Here is a 23,793-nt window from a genome sequence, read left to right on the forward strand (position 1 = left end):
CTTCATTGTAAAATATTAACTTAAGTATTTACACTTGGTAACTTACTTACCGTAACTTACTGGGTGTAACTGTAACTTACTTACCATAACTTACTGGGCGTAACCATAACTTACCGTAACTTACTGGGCGTAACTTACTTACCGTAACTTACTGGGCGTAACTGACTTACTGGGCTTAACTTACTTACTGGGCATAACTTAGTGGGCATAACTTGCTTACTGTAACTTAAGTATGTTGATCTGGCGTAAACAACATTAACTTCAGAAAAGTATATATTGGAACATATTGCAAAAATGACATTGCTGCTTGGACATAGCCTAAGCCAGCCCTCCAGACTCTGCTTTTCTTTTTTCTTTCACTTCCACGCACTCTCTCCCTCAGGTTGAACGAGACATCTACGTTGGCGATCTCGGGGACTCCCGCAGGTCGGTAGCCCCCCGGCAGACGTGCTGGACCCCAACAGCAAATGGGGAAGGAGAGAGAATAGGAAGACTCACACATGATTTTTTTTTTTTTTTTTTTTTTTTGTGATGGAGTCTTGCTCTGTCACCAGGCTGGAGTGCAGTGGCACCATCTTGGCTTACTGCAACCTCCACCTCCTGGGCTCAAGGGATTCTCCTGCTTCAGCCTCCTGAGTAGCTGGGGCTACAGGCATGCACTACCACATCGAGCTAATTTTTGTATTTTTAGTAGAAATGGGGATTCACCACATTGGCCAAGATGGTCTCGATCTCTTGACATCGTGATCCACCGCCTTGGCCTCCCACAGTGCTGGAATTACAGGTGTGAGCCACAACCTGGCCACACATAATATTTTTTAGGGTTAAGCATATAAGTAGCATAATCACTTCCACCAATAATGCATTGGCTAGAACAGAGTTACATGACCCATATAACTGCAAGAGAGCTTGGGACATGTGCTCCAGATATGTGCTCAGAAGGAAAAGAACATAGAATTTAATGAATGCGTATCATTATGTCTGCCACAATCTACCCTTCTGATCATCATATCCATTTCACTTTTCCTCTCACATATGGAACACCCTCATCATCTCCCCCAAATCCTACCCAGTCACTGCATCCAACTCAGAGTCCGAGATCTCTGAATGATGCACAGTTCACTCCGTCAGATATAAATGAGGTTCCTCTTGGTCTGGAGATGTAAGAGAATCTCCTTTATTCATTGCTCTCAGTGATTTCTGGCTCTACTCCTGAGAAGTTTTCCCTCATTCTTTATCCTTGTTGACCAACACTGAAGTGGATGCTGGGGAGTATGCTCTTCTTAGGGACTGCAGGTTTTATAAACTGCTTCTTGCCCAGTGTGGTTTTAAGGATTTCCAGTCACAAGCTTTTTAAGACCAGGCTCATGGTTACTTAGTAATACCATTTCTCCAAAACCCATAAGCCTTCTCATCTGTTTGCTTCCAATTAGTTTCATGTGTCAAAAACCCCCCAAAAATTCTTTCCTAAACATAGTTTTCAAGTTTGTCCTATTTCTTTGCTTCCTTGCCCCTCTATGCCCTTCTCTCTCAACTTAATGGCAAGAAAGTTGAGGCTATGTGGAATAATAGTCATGGATAAGAAGGTGTCATCTTTGGCCGGGTGCGGTGGCTCATGCCTATAATCCCAGCACTTTGGGAGGCCGAGGCAGGTGGATCACAAGGTCAAGAGATCGAGACCATCCTGGTCAACAAGGTGAAACCCATCTCTACTAAAAATACAAAAATTAGCTGGGCATGGTGGTGCACGCCTGTGGTCCCAGCTACTCAGGAGGCTGAGGCAGGAGAATTGCTTGAACCCAGAAGGTGGAGGTTGCAGTGAGCTGAGATCGTGCCATTGCACTCCAGTCTGGGTAACAAGAGTAAAACTCCATCTCAAAAAAAAAAAAAAGGTGTCACCTTTAACCTGAACTTTGCTTGAAGGCTGAGTCACTTTATTTAGTTGAAAATAATTATTGGACCTTTTTTGCTTAACTCTCAATTTTATTTCTTCCTGTTTGGTCTCTAGAAGTCATAGTTCTTTGATTCCCCAAATTTCAGTACCTTCTCATTTCTGCCTACAAATTGGCCAATTCTTTCCCTAGTATAACTTTAAAAAAAAAAAATTTAGTACAGATGGGGTCACATTATGTTGCCCAGGCTGGTCTCAAATTCCTGTCCTCAAGCACTCCTCCTGTCTGGTATTTCCAAAATCCTGGGATGATAGGCATAATCCACTATACCCAGCCAACTCTTTCTTTTAATACCTGTCAGAGGGAGACAATATACAATGATATTTTGATTCTTTCTAATCACTTCTCTTAGAGCTGCAGGTTCATTAGGCATGTGGTCTACCCTTTAGTTTTACCAGATTCTTTAATGTTAACATGATTGCGATATTTTCAGCCTTTTATATCAGTTTCCTTATCACCCACCCCCTAACTGCTAAGCCCCACACATTTTAGACTTTTGTTAAAGCAGCTTCAATAATGGAATGATTAAGTGCTTGGGTTCTGGAAGTGGTTAAAATATTGTTTCTTCTACTCAGTAGCTAAGTGACTTTAGAAATGCTTTCTCGCTCTTAAGTTCCTCATCTATTATTAAAAGAGGATTATTGTAAATACCAAGTAATATGTGTAAATACTTAGCATAGTACCTAGCACTTAATTAGTCTTATTATGTTTTATTACTATTATCTCCCTTCAAAACCACAAGGAGAGCTCCTGCTGGGCTTTCTTTTCTGTCCTGTGTACTGCTGCCTAGAGCCTGTGAACCATAGGGCCTCCTTTCCCTCCCAGGAGAGGGATACTTTGTTGAGAGATAAGGCTCTAGAGGGTAGAACTGAAGCAGCACATACCTTGGATGAAATGTTCATTTAATTCTTTTTTTTTTTCATTTATAGATTTTCCTGGTTTTAGGCATAATATGTTTTATCCTAGCGGTTGGGCATGGCATTTGGGAGAACAAGAAAGGCTACCACTTCCAGATTTTTCTGCCATGGGAAAAATATGTCTCTTCATCAGCTGTCTCTGCCATCCTCATATTCTGGTCCTACTTCATTATTCTCAATACCATGGTACCCATTTCACTCTATGTCAGGGAGGCTTCTTTGATCCCCTTGGGGTGTGAGGGTGGGGAACTGACTTCATACTGTCTACTTAATGCCTCAAACAAAGTGTGAACTTTTACAAAGCATATACTTGTGCTCTTTAACCCCTCACTCTCCACAGTACCTGGTTCTGAGATATATCTAGCGATTGCATGAATGCCCTCCACGTCTAGAATACTGTGCTAGGAAGACACTATGTGGCTTATACAACAAGAAAATTATCCCTGCCCTCAAATAACTTAAAATGTAAATGAATAAATAAGACATACAAACACATGAAATAACTAGAAAATATACACACAAATTTGGTGATGTAAAACATGGGTAGGTTCCTCAGGAACATAGACCAGGCAGCCCATAGTTTACCAATGAGATACGTCCAGACATTCACTTGTAAGTCAGTTCATCAGAATTCAGAATCCATTTTCCCACAGAAACAGTGTGACAGATGGTAGACATGTGTAATTGCGACCTAAGTTCAGTTCCTAAAAGTTGTAGAAGAGGAAGGGTTTTTACTCCTCTTTTTCATAAGCACCTTGGATGAAAATTTGAAATAGTTGAAAAAAGTATTTACCCTACTCTGATCATCCTTTTCTAGGTTCTGCATTACCTTACCCTTACACATGCACATGCCCAAACACACTTTAGTTTCTTCCTTTCCAGGCTTTCTAAACCTTGTACCAGGGCTTTTTGGCAAGAAAACTGCGTAACTAGATTACCTTATTTAGTAATATTTACTGCGTATGTACTATGTCCCAAGCACCCTTCTATGTTGTAGGGAGAGAAACGCGAATAATAAGACACTCTTTCTCTAGAGAAGCTTGCAATGTGGCTATGGAAACAGATACATAAATAAGGGACTATTGTATAATATGAAGAATGATGTAATAGAAATAATATAGGACCTTGCTAAGGAATGGATTTGTTCTACCTGGATAAGTTTAGGAATGTCTACAGAAAAGGTAATAACAAAACTGATATTTGAAAAAAAGAGTAGGACTCGGCAAACAAAATATTAGGAAAAGAATACTGCAAGCACAAAATTCAGCATGTACAAAGGTTTGGCGATTTTTAAAAGTTTCGTCTGTTCACAGAACAATGAATAGCTAGACTGAGGTATTGGATGGTCATTTAGGGTCAGATCGGAAAAGCCTTAAATTCCATGCCAAAGAGTTTGGATTTTCTCCTAAAAGCAGTAAAAAGCCAGCAAAGATCTTTCTAAGGAAAAAAATAATGTGATTTGAAGTTTGGGTTTATGACTTATAAGTGAGAGCTAAACATGGAGTACACATGGACACAAAGAAGGGAACAGTAAACACTAGGGCTTGCTTGAGCAGGGAGGGTAGGAGGAGGGTGAGGGTTAAAAACTACCTCTAGGGTACTCTGCTCACCACCTGGGTGAAGAACTCATTTGTATACCGAACCCTAGCAACACACAATATACCCATGTAAATACCTGCATATGTTGAAGAAAAAGGGAGATTTTTAAAAAAAAGTGGGGGGTTTAGTTTAGAGAGATTGCTGTGGTGGCTGATATGGTAAAGGATGGGAGGAGTCCCAACTCCAGGCATAGCGATTATCAGTAATGAGTCAATGATGAGGACCTGAGCACCTCCTACCTCACTTCAAAGGAAAAAAACCACATCATCTCTCAGTGCAGCTGTCTCAGACAGGGATTACTAATAAAGCAGACTACCACACATTCAGTTTGAATAATGATAAGAAGGAGACCTCTTAAAAGTCTTTACTGTTTTAAAATGAACATGCTTGTTAGCCATAAAGAATCTATAATGCATGCTATTTGGAGCAGAAGAGAAACATGACACAGGCAATAGGGAAAACTCATAAAATGAGAAGAGGCTCTTGTGGGGAGGAGGCACATGCCTGGAAATTTATCAGAGGGTCAGCTCATAAACTCTTCCTGATTTCCATAGCTTCTTTCCTTCTTCTGAAACAAATTCTGAGTGTGTCAAGTTTCTCTGTCTTCCCATGTGACAGGAGCAATAATCCTCCAAAGCTTTTTTTAAGTTAACTGTTAATCTATCACACCTTGCATTACTGCAGAAATTCCAAAATTGTAACTTTTCCTAGATATATTTTGGGAAAAAAGAAAGAAAGGTGTGACTTTAAAACATTAATCAAGTATATCTGGCTCCAGCCTTAAGTGATCATGGCCAAAGTCAGCATTACCATGGGTTGGATGGTGGGAAGGGTCCTTCAGAAGGGTAGAATCCCAAGGAAGACACTGATTTTCAGATGCTGGCCCTAATCTACCCTGCTAAGAAGGAAACCAGGATGATATATTTGCTTGCCCTCTTCTGATGCAGAACTGTTCTTTTCCTGCTTTCTCCTTAGTGTTGAAATAATAAGATTGGGCAACAGTTTCTATATCAACTGGGATCGGAAGATGTTTTATGCACCAAGGAATACACCAGCATAGGCTCATACTACCACCCTTAATGAGGAGCTCGGCCAAGTCAAATATATATTCTCTGACAAAACAGGGACCCTGACTCAGAACATTATGATTTTCAAGAAATGTTCTATTAATGGGAAGCTCTGTGGTATGCATGTCTTCCTGCTTTCCCCAAGTCCTGGGGAAATTTTACTTTGCAGATTGTTTTCAAGACTAATCTATATCTAACTCTATAAGCCTCTGGAATTCATATTTACTTCCTAGTCTCACAACTGTCTCTATTCTCTAAGCAAAGACCTCCTAGCCCAAACAGTTCTAACCAAAAACTATTTATTTAGTGTCTTATAGGTACAATCTATTATGTTGGGCATTGAGAATACCAAGATGTAACAGACTTAGTCTCTGTTCTCAAGGAGTTCCCAATGTCTGTATACTCAGTTCATTCCTGTATTAAATCAAATGCATGTTGGTCAAAGGGTACATAGTTTCAGTTAGGCAGGAGGAGTAAGTCTTCAAGATCCATTGCACAGCATGTTGATCCTAGTTAATAATAATATATTGCATATTTCAAAATTGCTAAGAGTTTTAAATGTTTTCACTACAAAAAAAGTATGTGAGGTGATGTTAGTTAGCGTGATATAATCATTCCACAGTGTATATATGTATGGAAACATCACGTTGTATCCATAAATATATACAATTATTATTTATTAATTAATAATAAAATTAAAAATAAATCAAATGGAGTAGTGTATTACTGAAGTTGCTAATTTCCTGATTCCCCTTTAGAGCAATAAATACTATTGAGAGAAACCATTAAAGGATAGTCAGAGTTTGATCACTGTCTCCTAGGCCCAATCCCTTATTTAGCTTATGCGTTAAGCATAAGCTTGTTTTCGTGATAGAGTTAAGTCCTCGTGTGTGTGAACATTCATACCCAGTGTCCTAGCTAGCAGAGGAAGGTAATCACATCTAAAAAGGTAGAACACATGCGATAATCTTTCTGGGGTGATGAAAAAGTTTTGAAACTTGAGAGAGGTGGTAGTTGCACATTATAAATGCACTAAATGCCTATAAATTGTATACATTAAAATAGATAATTATGTGTTAAGTAAATTACACCTCAATAAATAATTAAAATTTTTGAATTAAAAAAATGCTAGGCTGGGTATATTGGCTCACACCTATAATCTCAGTATTTTGGGAGGCCGAGGCAGGCAAATCACCTGAGGACAGGAGTTTGAGACGAGCCTGGCTAACATGGTGAAAAACCCCATCTCAACTAAAAATACAAAAAAATCAGTCAGACATGGTGGCGCATGCCTGTAATCCCAGCTACTTGGGAGGCTTAGAATCACTTGAACCCGGGAGGCAGAGGTTGCAGTGAGCCGAGATTGCACCACTGCACTCGCCTGGGCGACAAGAGTGTCTAAAAAAGAAAAAAGCTAGGCCGGGTGTGATGGTTCACGCCTATAATCCCAGCACTTTGGGAGGCCAAGGCCGGCGGATCACGAGGTCAAGAGATTGAGACTATCCTGGTCAACGAGGTGAAACCCCGTCTCTGCTAAAAATACAAAAATTAGCTGGGCGTGGTGGTGCGCGCCTGTAGTCCCAGCTACTCGGGAGGCTGAGGCAGGAGAATTGCTTGAACCCAGAAGGCAGAGGTTTCGGTGAGCCAAGATCGTGCCATTGCACTCCAGTTTGGGTAACAACAGCGAAACTCCGTCTCAAAAAAAAAAAAAAAGAAAAGAAAAAAGCTGGAATACTCTAATATTTCCTATTATTTTCTGTATTTCCTATTACTTGTTTGGTAATGCTGCCAAACAAATTTTCACTTACATACACTCTGAAGGCTTATTTTTGGATGAGTTGATTTGGATGAGCTTCTTAATTCTCTGGCTCATTTTAAGACCTGACCATATACTGGGTAAGGTTGAAAAGGACCGTGAGTGTTTTCATGCTTGGCATCAGATATATCTTCTACCTCGATTCTGTCTGTCATCCACTGGCCAAGAATCCCAAACACTCTATGTCCACATCTCTTCTGAGTAACTCTTATGATTGGAGGGCTTCCTGAGGTGTGAAGTCTCTCACAGATCCAGTGACTAACTTCTAGCTTCATCTTATTCTCACCTAGGAGAGAAGAGTTGAGGCCCAAGCAAACCTCTTACCACTGGCTTAGAGAAAGGAGCTTACCGGGCACTAGGAGCTAAGTGGCCTGAGGGGATTGGGGAAAGTTTGACTGCAAGTCTAAGACAAAGGAATCAGAAGAAACAAGCTTTTCAGACCCCTCCTTTAAATTACCATATGGTCTAGCAATTTGATTCCTAGGTATATACCCCCAAAACTTGAAAACAAGAACTTGGATACATGTATACCAACATTCATTGTGACATTATTTTACAAAAGTCCAAAGGGAGAAATAACCCACATGTCCATCCACAGTTGAATGGATAAAGAAAATGTAATACAGCATATACATACAATGGAATGTTAATTATCCATAAAAAGTAATGAAATTCGATACATGCTACAACATGAAAAAACTTTGAAAGCATTATGCTAAATGAAGTAAGCCAAACACAAAAGACAAAAATGTTATGCTTCTACTTATGTCAACTATCTAGAATAGGCAAATTCATAGAGACAGAAAGTAGATTAGAGGTTACTAGGGGCTGGTGATGGGGAGAAATGGGAAATTTCTGTTTGGGGTGCTGAAAAAAATGTTGGAAATATATAGTGGTGATTGTTGCACAACATTGTGAATATAACTAATGTCATTGCATTTTACATTTAAAATAGCTAAAATGGTAAGTTTTATGATATGTATTATATATATATATACATTGTTCTGTATACCACAATTTAAAGAAATTCAAACGCTCCTTTCAAACCCTTGCCAAGTCTCTGCTGTGTTCACTTACCAACAGGTGATACTTATGACAAGGATGGACAGAGGGTGACAGTCTCTGAGGTGAGTGATTACAGCTCCAAGAGAAATGCATGTGGAGCTGACTGAGGCTGTACTTCAGAGAAGCATCTTTAACACAAATTGAGACTCCCTTAGCCACTGAAATATTAAAACTTTTACTGGCCCCATATGGCAGAAAGCATTATATAAATGACCATTGTTTTATTCTGAAGATCTTCATTTGTTCTTTTTAAATGAAAATAGCTTTATTGGTTTTTTTCTCTTTAAAAAATAATCTGTGCTCATTGTAAAAAAAATTCTTCACATAGAAATGTAAAATCATAATGTGAATGCTATTTCTAGTTTCCTTTTGTTCACTTGACACTATATTGTAATCATTTTTCCATGCCGGTAGGCCTAGGTCTACATCATCATTTTACTTTATTTGTATTTATTTATTTTATTTAGAGGCAGAGTCTCTCTCTCTTGTCACCAGGGCTGGAGTGCAGTGGTGCCATCTTGGTTCACTGCAACCTCTGCCTCCCGGGTTCAAGTGATTCTCCTGCCTTAACCACCTCCCCGCAATACAGGCATCCACCACTATGCCCAGCTAATTTTTTGTATTTTTAGTAGAGACAGGGTTTCACCATGCTGGCCAGGCTGGTCTCAAACTCCTGATCTTGTGATTCACCTGCCTCAGCCTCCCAAAGTGTTGGGATTACAGGGGTGAGCTGCCATGCCTGGCCTACATCATCATTGTGAATGGGTGTCTACCATTCAATTGCATCAGTGTACCTTAATTTATTTAATTCCTTATTTTATTTAATTTTCTTTTGCTATTACATATGACATTTTGGTGACTATTATGGCACATACATTTGTCTACTTTTCTGATAATTATTTCTTTAGAATAAAGCCCTAGAAGTAAAATCCATTGGTCAAAAGGTAGCCACATTGTAACAGATTAAATATTACCATATTGCCCTCCAGATAGATTTCATAACTTTATAATCCCACCAAAAATATGTGACAGTTTCTTTCCCCCCATATGATTGTCAGAACTGATATTAATAATTTTTAATCTGTTGAAATTTAATTGATGAAAAATAGTATTTCATTATTTAATTTACCTTTTTGAATCATTTTTATGTGCTTATTTTTCTTCCCCTTACCATCTCTTTATTGCCCATTTATACTTACTTTGTGAACTATCTATTCCTATTCTTTGGCCTTTTTTTCTTATTTCTAAATGTTCTTTGTACAGTAAAAATACCAGCTCTTCCTTTGTCTGGTGCATATGTTAAAATTATTTTTCCCATTTTGTCTTTTGGTTTTTAATTTTTTAAATATTGTTTTGTGTAGAAGTTTTTAATTCATGTAATCAAATCAGGTCGATCATGATTGATCATTTTCCTTTATAACTTAAGGATTTGTGACATATTCAACAGTCTATATACAATTATAAAAATATCTTCCTATTCATTCTTCCTATCTCTAGCTAGTTAATTTTTGCTGTTTCTCTAGTATTAGACACAGCTTTCATTTATGGGTGTGTTTTTAAGTATCCCTTCACAGGGGTTCCTCTGTGGCCTTCAGGGTACTCCTCACCTTATCCCTGTCTTGCTAGACCCAATTCCAAACTCTCAGTCACTTGACTTATGTACCAAACATCTGACTCCAGTTCAACTGTTGCCTTACCCCTATCCATTGAAAGAGGTTGGGAAGGGGAAGGAAATTCAGGGATTTGCCTTAAATCGTCTTCCAACAGCTCTGCTAATGACCTTGGCATTATTGGCAAAGTTATAGCTTCTAGGGAGAAAATTCCTCCTTGGGTTTCTTTCCTCTCCCTCTTTTGTCTACTACTGATTGACCATAGCACATTTTTCACGAAATCACTGGAATCTTTGTTCTCTTGTAAACAAACTTACCTATAGCCTCAATCCCTTCATTAAAATGCTCCCTGCTTTAATTGAAACATGACTTTCCCTGGGAACATCCCTTTTTTTCCAATCTCTCCATACTCTGCATATGATAAACTCTGAATACAATAAGCTCAAAGGTATTGCCCTCATTATCCTGTGCCATGATTAAACCATTAGTTTTTCTCCCCTATACAGTCTTTCTTCCTGGCTATACTCATCTTTAACTCTTCTTGTTGACATCTAGGAATCTTCTGGCTTCTATACCCCATTCATTGAGGACTTTGAAACTTCTCCCTCTCCTCCAAATCACTGAGTGGTATTGTCATCTTTATGGATGACCTATCACTATAGACTCTTTCAGATATCTGAAAGAATCCTTCAGATGTTCAGATGACCTCTTAGACTAAAAAAAAAAAAGACATATTGTAACTTTCTTTTCACAGTCTTTGATCACAAGCCTTATTCCTCCATATTCTCAGCACATGGCTCAGTAGTTGTGATTTTTTTTTTAAGTATTCCTGCTTTTTTATCTCATGGAGATTTATGAACCCTTGGCTTTTGTTTTTCTCCAGTCTGTCAATTCCTTATGACTTTACTTCCTTTCCCAGCTTACCTTATGTACCCTGGGATCATAAGTGTCCTTAATATCTTACTAGTTCTCCTTTCCTTCTCTTTAATTACTGAACAAATCTCAACCTTGAATTAACCAAACCATCGACCCTGCTTTGTTTCTAATCTGAGAGTGTTGAGCATTATTTTGGAGATCACAAAACCATTACAGATTCAGAGAGTCAACTGTCCTCTGGGCCCCCAGTGCTACTTGGCAAATTTTTCACCATTTTGCAATTGGCTTCATATTATATTCTCCGTATCAGCTTTTCTAAAAGCTGATATCACCATTCTCAGGCCTTCTACCACACTCCCCTGGCTCCTCAGTATGTAGCAGATGATATTGCCTTCTATTTTACCGAGGAAAATCCAAACTATCAGCGAACTATCCTTCTCTGTGCATATATCTCAACTTGCCTTTACCCCCTTTCCTTCAGTCTCAAAAAAGGTATAATCTTTTTTTTCAGTACTAACCTATATATTCTAGATTCCATTCCTTCCTTCCTACTTCTTCAGGAACCTCAGTCAATCTCTCTTTCTTAATATCTGAATATCACCTTATATATTAGGATTTATGATTCTTTCCCCTCAGCTTTTTTTTCGTTTGTTTTTTTGTTTTTTTCAGAGTCTCACTCTGTTGCCCAAGCTGAAGTGCAGTGGCACCATCTCAGCTCACTGCAGCCTCTACCTCCCAGGTTCAGATGATTTTACCTCAGTCTCTTAAGTAGCTGGGATTATAGGCGTGGCCACCACACCCAGCTAATCTTTGTATTTTTTAGTAGAGAAGGGGTTTCACTATGTTGGCCAGGCTGGTCTCAAACTCCTGGCCTCAAGTGATCTGCCCACCTCAGCCTCCCAAAGCTCTGGGATTACAGATGTGAGTCACCATGCCTGGCCTCAGCTCAGCTCTTTACATTAGTACATCCATACAATGGAATATTATTCAGCAGTGATAAGAAGTGTGCTATCAAGCCACACACACCCCACAGAGGAACTTTAAGTTCATATTGCTAAGTGAAAGAAACCCATTTGGGCTGGTCCGAGTGCAGTGGTGTTTACAACTAATTGATCACAACCAGTTACAGATTTCTTTGTTCCTTCTCCACTCCCACTGCTTCACTTGACTAGCCTAAAAAAAAAAAAAAAAAAAGAAACCCATTTGAAAAGGTTACATACTGTGTGATTCCAAATATATGACATTTTGGAAAAAGCAAAACTATAAAGACAGTAAAAACAAAAAGATCAGTGGTTACCAGGGGTTTGGCGAGAGTGGGGAGAGGGATAAAGCAGTGGAGCATGGGAGATGTTTGGGGCAGTGAAACTATTCTGTATGATATTGCCATGGTGGATTCATAATATTATGTGCTTGTCAAAACCCATGAATCAACAACACAGAGTCAAAGATGATATAAACTATGGGTTAGTTAATAATAATGTAGCAATATTGGTTCATCAGTTGTAACAAATGTACCACAGTAATGCAAGATGTTGATAGGGAAAACCTAGGGGTGGAGGTGAGAGAGGGGTTACACAGGAACTCTCTGTACTTTGCTCAGCTTTTTTGTAAACCTGAAACTGTTCTTAAAAAAAGGAGTATTAGGCCAGGCATAGAGGTTCACACCTGTAATCCTAGCACTTTGGGAGGCCAAGATGGGCAGATCACTTGAGGCCAGGAGTTCGAGACCAGCCTGGCCAACATGGCAAAATCCTGGCTCTACTAAAAATACAAAACTTAGCTGGGTGCGGTAGCCATGCTACTTGGGTGGCTGAGGCACAAGAGTCACCTAAACCCAGGAGGCTGAGGCTGCAGTGAGCTGAGAGTGCACCATTGCACTCCAGCCTGAGCAACACAGTGAGACTCTGTCTCAAAAAATAAAGTATTTAATTGTAAATAAAATAAATGGGCTTTTAAAAGCCACAGTTTGTTAACCAGAAGTAACCATAACAATACATTTTTAATATTTTATTTTTATTCATATTTTTAAAAATACTTAGAACCTTACCTTGTTCTTAACATTTCCCTGTAGCCATTATCTGTCTCCACCAGTCAATCTAAAATATTGATTGTCTACCATATGTTAGACCCTGAGTAAGTACAAAAAGGCTCAGGGAAAACAAAACAGGTTTGATTCCTATCTTCAGAGTTGGCAGCTTAGAGGAGGAGTCAGAGAAGTAAACAGGCAATTATAGCAGTCACTAATTCCTCCCCTTTCATTCATTCTTCATCCTGCTCTATGTATTTCAGACTCTGTCCTATCATATCCACTGAAACTATCCTAGCCGACATCATGAATGACTACCTTGTTATTAAATCCTGACCCAACTTCTCTGTGGATTTTAACACTCTTAAACTCCCCCTTTCCTTAAAGCTCTCTTGTCCCTTGACTTCTGTTAAATAACAGCTTTCTTCTTGTTTTTCCTTCTTGTCTGATTGCTTTTCTCATCTCATTGCATTGGGTGCTGATATTACCTCACGGCTCTATTATTTAACCTCTTCTCCATCTCTATAGTCTCCTTATATAATCTTATATATTTACATGGCTTTAACTACTACGTATGTACTGATAACCTCCAAATTCATAAATCTAAGGAAACTCAGATAACTCTCTCCCATTCATGGCCAAAGCTAAAGACATCCTATAAAAACTGTTATAGCCATACCACAAAAACTCAAGAGTTTCCTCAGTTGCTACCTTCTACCCTCCGTTCTGAATCCACTTCCTCTCAGGTGTCATCCTCAGTTTCTATCCTTTTGTCTAATACTTGGACTTGCTTTCCATAGTTGTTTAACTGGTTGTCTTGCTTTCAATTTCAGAGTTATCCATGAGTGCTGCCTCTTAGATTATGCTGTTCTGCAGCTCCCAGCCAGCCCTGCCTCAGTCCTGAACCCAGCCAGGTCCAGTGTTTCTCAAATATTACTTATCTGAAAGAGGAGATCATAAACTAGCTCATATTTCTTTCCTGACCTTCAAAACTGTATGTACAACTGCCTGATTTCATTGCTACCGTTATGTCTTCAGCATCTCCAATTCAGTCTGTCAAAAAATCTTCTCCTACTGGGTATTCTATCTCAGTGAATAGTCTCACTGTCTATCCAAGGGCCCAATTAGGAAATATAAAATTATGCCTAACTCTTCTTCTCTTTTACTCCTCATATCCATGTCCTATCAATTCTAGCTCTCTATATTTTGAAATCCATCCCCTTAATTTAATATTCATTGTCACTACTTTGTTATGCCGGACCGAGCATAGAAAGTCAACACCAAGACAAAAGTATGCCAAATTGCAGGGTTTATTGCCAGCGACCATGGAGGACTCACGTCTCTCCAACCCGTGGCAGAGAAAGAAGGGTGACAAGACCTTTTTATACCCGTAAAACCACCTTGGGAGTGGGGGTGAGGGGCGGGGATGGGGGTGAGGGGCTTCAGACATTCCGAGGGCTAGTGGATTCTGCAAATCACCTTCTGGGCAGAGATGAGGGTGAGGGATGGGGATGGGGGTGAGGGGTTTCCGGACATTCCGAGGGCCAGGGGACTATTTGACATTCTGATTGTTACTGAAGTGGTTCACAAAAGCTAAGATTAGCATTCGTCTACACATTGTCTGGGTAGGGTGGGGATCACAGTCTTTAATTACTTATTCACATTTGAGTTATAAAGAGCAGCTTCAACAGAAAGCTGTGGTATGGTTGAGGTATGCAGTTTTATGGGGCTTTTTACCATGTCTTACTTCATCATTTATCTTGTGAATCACTGAGTGGTCTCCTAACTGGTCTCCCTGTTTCTCTTCTTGCTAGTTCCAACATATTCTTCCTGTGGCTACTAGAGGACTTTCTCCGACATGAATCTATGTCACTTCCAGTGGAAAATCACTATGACACCTTATTCATTGGTAATAAGATGGTAATACAGGATCCTGCTCGTGCCTTCCTCTCTATTCTTGTCTCTCCTTACTCACCAGCCTCTAGTTTCAAAGAATGTGTCACAATAAAAGCCCAATTCTGGAAGAGCCTCAGGATATATATGCTATATAATGGGTCATCTTAAATTACTGAAGCCATGAACTTCCCAGAGCTCATAACTCTATGGTTGGCCAAGTCTAGGGCTTGGTTCTGGACTTGACCATACTTCCTTGCTGCCCTGACAAACTCCGTCTGGATAAGATATAGAAAAGAGCCAAGATACCTCACTATGATCTTTCCTTTCCCCAACATAGCACCAAGCAACAAAACTGTGTCTGTACTTGACATAGAAGGACCCAACCCAAGTAATACCACATATGCAGAGAACTGGAGAAAGATCCTTGAGAGTTCTGGTAGGAGCTGGAGAAATGTGTTCATGACATTGCACTCCAGCGTGGAGATAAGAAAGTCTTAGGGCTGGCTGGGCACAGTGACTCACACCTGTAATCCCAGTACTTTGGGGGGCCAAGGTGGGTGGACCACTACTTGAGGCCAGGAATTCGAGACCAGCCTGGCCAACATTGTGAAACCCCATCTCTATTAAAAATACAAAAATTAGCCAGGCATGCTACTGCATGCCTGTAATTCCAGCTACATGGGAGGCTGAGGTACGAGAATTACTTGAACTCAGGAAGTGGAAGTTGTGGTGAGCCAAGATTGTGCCACTGCACTCCAGCCTGGGTGACTGAGACTCTCAACAACAACAAAAACTGCCTCCAAATTGATCTAAAAGTATCAAGCTGCTGCTGAAAATTTTGTTCTGTCTTATGTGTTCCAGAAAGAAAAGGTCGATTTCTCCTTCAACAAACCAGCTAATCCTAAGTTTTCATTTTATGACAATACTTTGGTGGAAGCAGTGAAAAAGGGAGATCACTGGGTACACTTATTTTTCCGCTCACTCTCATTGGTTCATACCGTGATGTCAGAAGAAAAAGTAGAAGGTGAGGAGAGTCCTAAGGTGGCTTCATGGACTGAGAATATGTCATGGAGTCTAGGCTGGAGGTGGCGTGATTTGATATGCTTCGCAATGGCTTAATCTAAGAAAGAACTTTCTGTTTGGAAAACTCTGCCCCTATCGTGAAAGCTCTCTTTCCCTCCCCCACAAAGAGGCTCCCTTATCTCTCACTCTACATACCGCTCTAGCCTTCCTGCCCGGCCACAGCCACCTCCCGCCTGGCAAACTGCTGACCAATCACCGCCTGCCTCATCAGCACTCCCCAGCTTCCCGCTGCCCAGCTTCCCGCCCAGCGGTTTAAACTGACCAACCTTTGCCCGCCACCTCGGCTCTCTCAGCTTCCCCACTCCCTCAGCCCTTCATCCCCCTATAAAAGAACCCTGCTCCTCTGAGCGGCGCGGCCATTTTCCTATTCTTCTCGGCTGGTCCGCCCGGAGGCTCTTTCCTCTCAATAAAGCCTGAACTTAAGACTTTCTTCTAACCTGCGGTCCAGTTTTTTTCCGAACGAACTCTGTCCTCCTGCAGAGGGTAGGTCGGACACTTTCTACTGGATAGATTTCTCTGGCAATGGAATGGATAGTCAAGATAAGTGTGAGCTCCTTTGAATATCGGAGGTATTCAAGTAGAAAACAAACTCTTGGTTGGCCAGGCACGGTGGCTCACGCCTGTAATCCCAGCACTTTGGGAGGCCGAGGTAGGTGGATCACGAGGTCAAGAGATCAAGACCATCCTGGTCAACGTGGTGAAACCCCGTCTCTACTAAAAATATAAAAAATTAGCTGGGCATGGTGGCACGTGCCTGTAATCCCAGCTACTCAGGAGGCTGAGGCAGGAGAATTGCCTGAACCCAGGAGGTGGAGGTTGCAGTGAGCCGAGATCGCGCCATTGCACTCCAGCCTGGGTAACGAGAGTGAAACTCCGTCTCAAAAAAAAAAAAAAAAAAAAAAGAAACATTAACCAAGCATGGTGGTGTGCACCTGTAGTCCCAGCTACTCAAGAGGCTGAGGTGGGAGGATCACCTGTGTCCTGGAAGCAGAGGTTGCAGTGAGCCAAGATCATGCCACTGCACTCCAGCCTGGGCGACAGAGCAAGACCCTGTCTCAAAAAATTAATTAATTAAGGAGATTTTTTTCCTTAACAAATAAGAATTTGGACAACTAGGCCAGGCATGGTGGCTCATGCCTGTAACCCCAGCACTTTGAGAGGCCAAGCTGGGCAGATCACAAGGCCAGGAGTTCAAGACCAGCCTGGCCAAGATGGTGAAACACTGTCTCTACGAAAAATACAAAAATTAGCTGAGCCGAGTTCATGCCACTGCACTCCAGCCTGGGGGACAGCGAGATTCCATCTCAAAAAAAAAAAAAAGAATTTAGACAATCAGATGAATCACATCCTTTAAAAATCAATGTACTCTTAATACTACCAGTAGTGACACCTTATAGTTGTATATCACTTACAGTTTTACAAATTGCTTTCATTTGTGTTATCTCCTCCAGTCTTCATATCAGCCCTCTGAGGTTGGCAGAACAAGAAAGATGAAACTGTTGCTAAGGGAGCTTAACTTACTTGCCTAAAATCCTATAGCTAAGAAGAGCAGAGATAAAAACCCAATCTCATGTCCTACCACATGCTTCTCTGGTCTCCTGCTTTTCCAACAAGCTGCTATTATTTGAAGTATATTTGGCCTTGGCCTTGTTTACTGCCTTAAGGGACAGAGTAGGAAACACACAAGAAAATAATCTCAATTGTTCAATAGATGTATCTTATATCTGACCAGAAATTATATTCCCCACCTACCTTATTCACAAGCATAAGACTCTAATGATGCATAACTGTTTTAAAAATCAAATCAACCTTCAGAAGAGAAATAATCTAAAATATACCTCAAGTTGTGATAATATTCTTTTTTTTTTTTTCTTTTTGAGATGGAGTTTCGCTCTTGTTACCCAGGCTAGAGTGCAATGGTGTGATCTCAGCTCACCGCAACCCCCGCCTCCTGGGTTCAGGCAATTCTCCTGCCTCAGCCTCCTGAGTAGCTGGGATTATAGGCACGCGCCACCATGCCCAGCTAATTTTCTGTATTTTTAGTAGAAACAGGGTTTCACCATGTTGACTAGGATGGTCTCGATCTCTTGACCTCGTGATCCACCTGCCTTGGCCTCCCAAAGTGCTGGGATTACAGGCTCGAGCCACCGCGCCCAGCCCAAGTTGTGATAATGTTCTAACAGAGAAGTTCCATAAATATCTTGAGTGATATCAAATTGATCAATAAGGTGAGTCATTTACCTTCCCAGAGTGACTTTTAAAGGTGATAACACTCATTTATATATATATTTTTTAATTGTTTACTAAATCATCAATCTTATTTTCTCATAGCATTGTTTTTAAAAGTGTGATCAGTTTTATGCAGGATGACCTGCATGAGAATCACCCAGGAGATTCATTAAAAATTCATTTTCTTAGGCCTTCATCCCAGATTTTGTGATTACGGATTCAGTCAAGTTTGGGCAAGGCCCAGGAACCAGCATTTTTAACAAGTTTCCTGAGCCATCTTTACTCACTAAGTTCAAAGAATAACTGCCTGTTCAGTTTGTATACACTGTATGTAACATATACTTCTGTAATGCCAACTTAAGTCTGTAAAGTAAGTTGAAAATGATGGAAATGAAGGCGAGGTGTGGTGGCGTATGCCCATAATCTCAGCACTTTGAGATGCTGAGACAGGAGGATCACTTGAGCCCAGAATGTTCGATACCAGCCTGGGCAACGTAGGGAGACCCCATCTTAAAAAAAAAAATCCAGGTGTGGTGCACACCTGTGGTCACAGCCGCTTGGGAGAGTGAGTTGGGAGGATTGCTTGAGCCTGGGAGGTTGAGTCTGCAGTGATCCGCAATCACATGGCCTGGGTGACAGAGTGAGAACCTATCTCAGAAAAAAGAAAGAAAAGGAAGGGAAAAGAGACTGTTATGTTCTGTGCAATCTGGCCTTTTAGAGCCACAGTTGTGAGGTAGTTTTAAAGAAACATGCTCCTTTCTGGGCTCTATCTTTATGTAAACCACTTAGAAGACAGGGTCACTTCTGGGTGGACTTCAACTACTCATCTCTGTGTGCTCTGGTTGCCCTTTTCTCTCCTGTCAGGCATGCTGGTGTACCAGGTTCAGTCACCAGATGAAGGTGTCCTGGTCACTGCTGCCAGGAACTTTGGCTTTGTGTTCCATTCCCGCACGTCTGAGACAGTCACAGTGGTCGAAATGGGGAAAACCAGAGTCTACCAACTGCTGACTATTTTGGACTTCAACAATGTGCGCAAGAGGATGTCTGTTATTGGTGGGTGCCCTTCCTAGTTGGCCTTCTCCCCTTTGTCCTTCAAACATATTCACACGTTGTCTCTCTCTTTTATCTACACACAAATGCTTTCTCCCACTCACAGACTTTCTCATAGGTACGTGCCTCAAATACAAATCTGCAGCCATCCCTACTTTCTCACATATCCTTTAACTTTTCTCTTACACACATATGGGGGCTTGCTACCATATGCTCAGTCCACACTAAGTCCCTAGTGTTCCTGAGCAGTGGCTTGTCAGCACCCTCAAAGCCAAGGTAAGAGCAAAGAATAAATTTATAAAGCCTGAACATGGAATAAGAGATGGGAGCAGACAGTATAGGAGAAATTCATCCCGTCTTGCTCTCTTAGTTAGTTTGAGCCTCAGACTAATGAGGAATAAGGTCATTTTTCACCTTTGGCATTACTAGATAAGAGCCTTAGTCTGGGACTTGGAGATAGTAAATGTGATTCTACATCAGACTCTTCCACAGGTAGTATTGAACCCATGGAAAAACTGGTTCTATAATTTCCTCTCTCACTTTTAGCAGCCCTCACCACATCATTTATCCTGTGTGACCACTCATTGAGTACTTAGCTTCCATTAAAGGTAGAAACAATGTCACGGGGAATAGCCTCCTATCATCCCCCATTGGCTCAGACAAGTTATAATAAGGAACTGATGTAGTTACTTTGCTTAATTTGCTTATCTTTAGTGTGGACACCTGAAGATTGGATAATGTTTTGCAAGGGTGCAGACACCATCATCTGTGAACTGCTTCATCCATCCTGTAGTTCCCTCAATGATGTGTCCATGGAACATTTAGATGTAAGTGTTAGGCTGCAGTGGGAGGAAGGTGCGGGTAGTTCTCTGTATCTGGATATGTGGCCACATGGGTGTTCCTGGGCCATTGTGTTTCAATATGGCTGTATAATGATGTTCGTGTCTCCCTTTAATTGGTGGAAGAATAAAATTTCTTATTTTGTGGGATTTTTACCAACCACATTGCCAACTTCCATATCAAAGAGTTGGGTGTGACAGTACCTCAGAGGCATGATGAGGATTGTCATAGGAGTATAACAACAATCAGAATAGTTCCCTGGTTCTTGGTTCCGGAGTTTCCATGGTCAGACCTGGAGTTTGCTTTAAAATAGGACCTGTTGTTTCTTTCTCTTGCCTGATTGCTCTGGCCAGAACTTCCAATACCATGCTGAATAGGAGTGGTGAGAGAGGAGATCCTTGTCTTGTGCTGGTTTTCAAAGGGAATGCTTCCAGCTTTTGCCCATTTCGTATGATATTGGCTGTGGGTTTGTCATAAATAGCTGTTATTATTTTGAGATATGTTCCATCATCACCTACTTTATTAAGAGTTTTTAGCATGAAGGGGTGTTGAATTTTATCGAAGGCCTTTTCTGCATCTATTGACATAATCATGTGTTTTTGTCATTGGTTCTGTTTATGTGATGGATTATGTTTACTCATTTGCATATGTTGAACCAATCTTGCATCCAGGGATGAAGCTAACTTGATCGTGGTGGATAAGCTTTTTGATGTGCTGCTGGATTCAGTTTGCCAGTATTTTATTGAGGATTTTTGCATCATTATTCAAATAGGAAGAGTGGAGGTCAAATTGTCTCTGCAGATGACATAATTGTATATTTAGAAAACCCATTGTCTCAGGCCAAAATCTCCTTAAGCTGTTAAGCAACTTCAGCAAAGTCTCAGGATACAAAATCAGTGTGCAAAAATCACAGGCATACTTATACACCAATAATAGACAAACAGCCAAATCATGAGTGAACTCCCATTCACAATTGCTACAAAGAGAATGAAATACCTAGGAATACAACATACAAGGGATGTGAAAGACCTCTTCAAAGAGAACTACAAACCACTGATCAAGGAAATAAGAGAGGACACAAACAAATGGAAAAACCTTCCATGCTCATGGATAGGAAGAATCAATATCATGAAAATGGCCATACTGCCCAGAGAAATTATAGATTCAATGCTATCTCCATCAAGCTACCATTGACTTTCTTCACAGAATTAGAAAAAAACTTCTTTAAATTTCATATGGAACCAAAAAAGAGCCCGTATAGCCAAGACAATCCTAAGCGAAAAGAACAAAGCTGGAGGCTTCACACTACCTGACTTCAAACTATACTACAAGTCTACAGTAACCAAAACAGCATGGTACTGGTACCAAAACAGATATATAGACCAATGGAATAGAACAGAGGCCTCAGAAATAACACCACACATCTACAACCATCTGATCTTTGACAAACCTGACAAAAACAAGCAATGAAGAAAGGATTTCCTATTTAATAAACGGTGTTGGGAAAACTGGCTAGGCATATGCAGAAAGCTGAAACTGCACACCTCCCTTAAACCTTATACAAAAATTCACTCAAGATGGATTAAAGACTTAAATGTAAGACCTAAAACTATAAAAACCCTAGAAGAAAACCTAAGCAATACCATTCAGGACATAGGCACGGACAAAGACGTCATTACTAAAACACCAAAAGCAATGGCAACAAAAGCCAAAATTGATAAGTGGGATCCAATTAAACTAAAGAGATTCTGCACAGCAAAAGAAACTGTCAGCAGAGTGAACAGGCAACCCAGGGAATGGAAGAAAATTTTTCAATCTATCCATCTGACAAAGGGCTAATATCCAGAATCTACAATGAATTTAAATTTGTAAGACAAAAAAAAAAAACATCAGAAAGTGGATGAAGGATATGCACAGACACTTCTCAAAAGAAGACATTTATGTGGCCAAGAAACATGGAAAAAATGCTCATCATCACTGGTCATTAGAGAAATGCAAATCAAAACCTCACTGAGACACCATCTCATGCCAGTTAGAATGGCGATCATTAAAAAGTCAGGAAACAGATGCTGGAGAGAATTTGGAGAAATAGGAATGCTTTTACATTGTTGGCGGGAGTGTAAATTAGTTTAACCATTGTAGAAGACAGTGTGGCAATTTCTCAAGTATCTAGAGTCAGAAATACCATCTGACCCAGCAATCCCATTACTGGGTATATACCCAAAGGATTACAGATCATTCTGCTATAAAGACACATGCACACATATGTTTATTGCAGCACTATTCACAATAGCAAAGACTTGGAACCAACCCAAATGTCCCTCAGTGATATACTGGATAAAGAAAATGTGGCACATACACACCATGGAATACTATGCACCCATAAAAAAGGATGAGTTCAGTTGGATGTGGTGGCTCACACCTGTAATCCCAGCACTTTGGGAGGCCAAGGCAGGTTGATCATGAGGTCAAAAGATCAAGACTATCCTGGCCAACATGGTAAAACCCCATCTCTACTAAAAACTGCAAAAATTAGCTGGGCATGGTGGCATGTGCCTGTAGTCCCAGCCACTCAGGAAGCTGAGGCAGGAGAATCGCTTGAACCCAGGAGGCAGAGGTTGCAGTGAACTGAGATCATGCCACTGCACTCCAGCCTAGCAACAGAGCAAGACTCTGTCTCAAAAAAAAAAAAAAATGAGTTTATGTCCTTTATGGGGACACGAATGAAGCTGGAAACCATCATTTTCAGCAAACTAACACAGGAACAGAAAACCAAACACTGCATGTTCTCATTCATAAGTGGGAGTTGAACAATAAGAACACATGGACACAGGGAGGGGAGCATCACACACCAAGGTCTGTTGGGGACTTGGGGGGTAGGGGAAGGATAGCATTAGGAGAAATACCTAATGTAGATGATGGGTTGATAGGTGCAGCAAACCACCATGGCACATGTATACCTCTGTATTAAACCTGGATGTTCTGTACATGTATCCCAGAGCTTAATGTATATTTTTAAATAGCCAAAGAAAGAATAGAACCTGTTCTTTCATGAGGCTCTACCCCACCAGCCATGATAAGAATAGAGCAGAAAACACCAGGCCTAAGCTGTTTGATACCTCTCTCTGTGTCCACAGGATTGGAATCTCCAAAGGCACCTTCCCTTCCTTACCCTACCCTGGCTCTGAACCCAGTACACTCTAGGATTTGGGATGTATCAAAAAGAGAGAGTAGGTCTAGCCATCTAGCATAAGAAAGGAAAACCAGATCCATACTCTCTGGGGTTTCCACCCTTAAATTTGTATATTCAAAGGGTTGGGGGAGTAGGGAGAGAACAAGGGACAGAATGAGAATGAAGATAGATCACAAAAATGTTTGATAAATCTATTAGAAAATATGCTATTTTATTAAGCCATCTCAACTTGACTCTCCATTAACACACAGCCAGAAACCAAAGAACAAATGGCCAATAAGTGCATGAAGAGCTGTTCAACATCAGTAGTCATCAGAGAAATGCAGATCAACCCACAAAATCTACTTTACATCCACTAGGATGGCTAAAATAAAAAATTTGAAGAAAAAAAGATAACCAGACAATAATAAGCATTGACAAGGATGCAGAGAAATTGTAACCCCTCTACATTGCTGATAGGAAAGTAAAATAGCACAGCCATTTTGGAAAACAGTCTGACATTTCCTTTGAATGTAAAGCATAAAGTGATCATACAACCTAGAATTCCACTCCAAGGTATATTTCCTAGAGAAAT

General features: G+C 40.5%; 1 protein-coding gene and 1 long non-coding RNA gene across 2 annotated transcripts in view; both read left to right on the plus strand.

Moving 5' to 3' along the window:
* Positions 1–23,793, plus strand: part of LOC100402529 (phospholipid-transporting ATPase FetA-like) — an 89,192-nt gene that overhangs the window by 44,770 nt on the left and 20,629 nt on the right. The window contains 6 exon segments of the mRNA XM_035251397.3: positions 2,882–3,074; positions 5,440–5,652; positions 8,435–8,478; positions 15,686–15,848; positions 19,001–19,189; positions 19,901–20,013. Coding sequence (XP_035107288.3) covers positions 2,882–3,074; positions 5,440–5,652; positions 8,435–8,478; positions 15,686–15,848; positions 19,001–19,189; positions 19,901–20,013 — 915 coding nt within the window.
* Positions 13,884–14,837, plus strand: LOC144582464 (uncharacterized). Its single transcript, XR_013535140.1, has 2 exons — positions 13,884–13,922; positions 14,743–14,837. It is a non-coding gene; the product is annotated as an uncharacterized LOC144582464 (long non-coding RNA).

Source organism: Callithrix jacchus, chromosome 1, assembly GCF_049354715.1.
Source record: "Callithrix jacchus isolate 240 chromosome 1, calJac240_pri, whole genome shotgun sequence".
Lineage (NCBI taxonomy): Eukaryota > Metazoa > Chordata > Mammalia > Primates > Cebidae > Callithrix > Callithrix jacchus.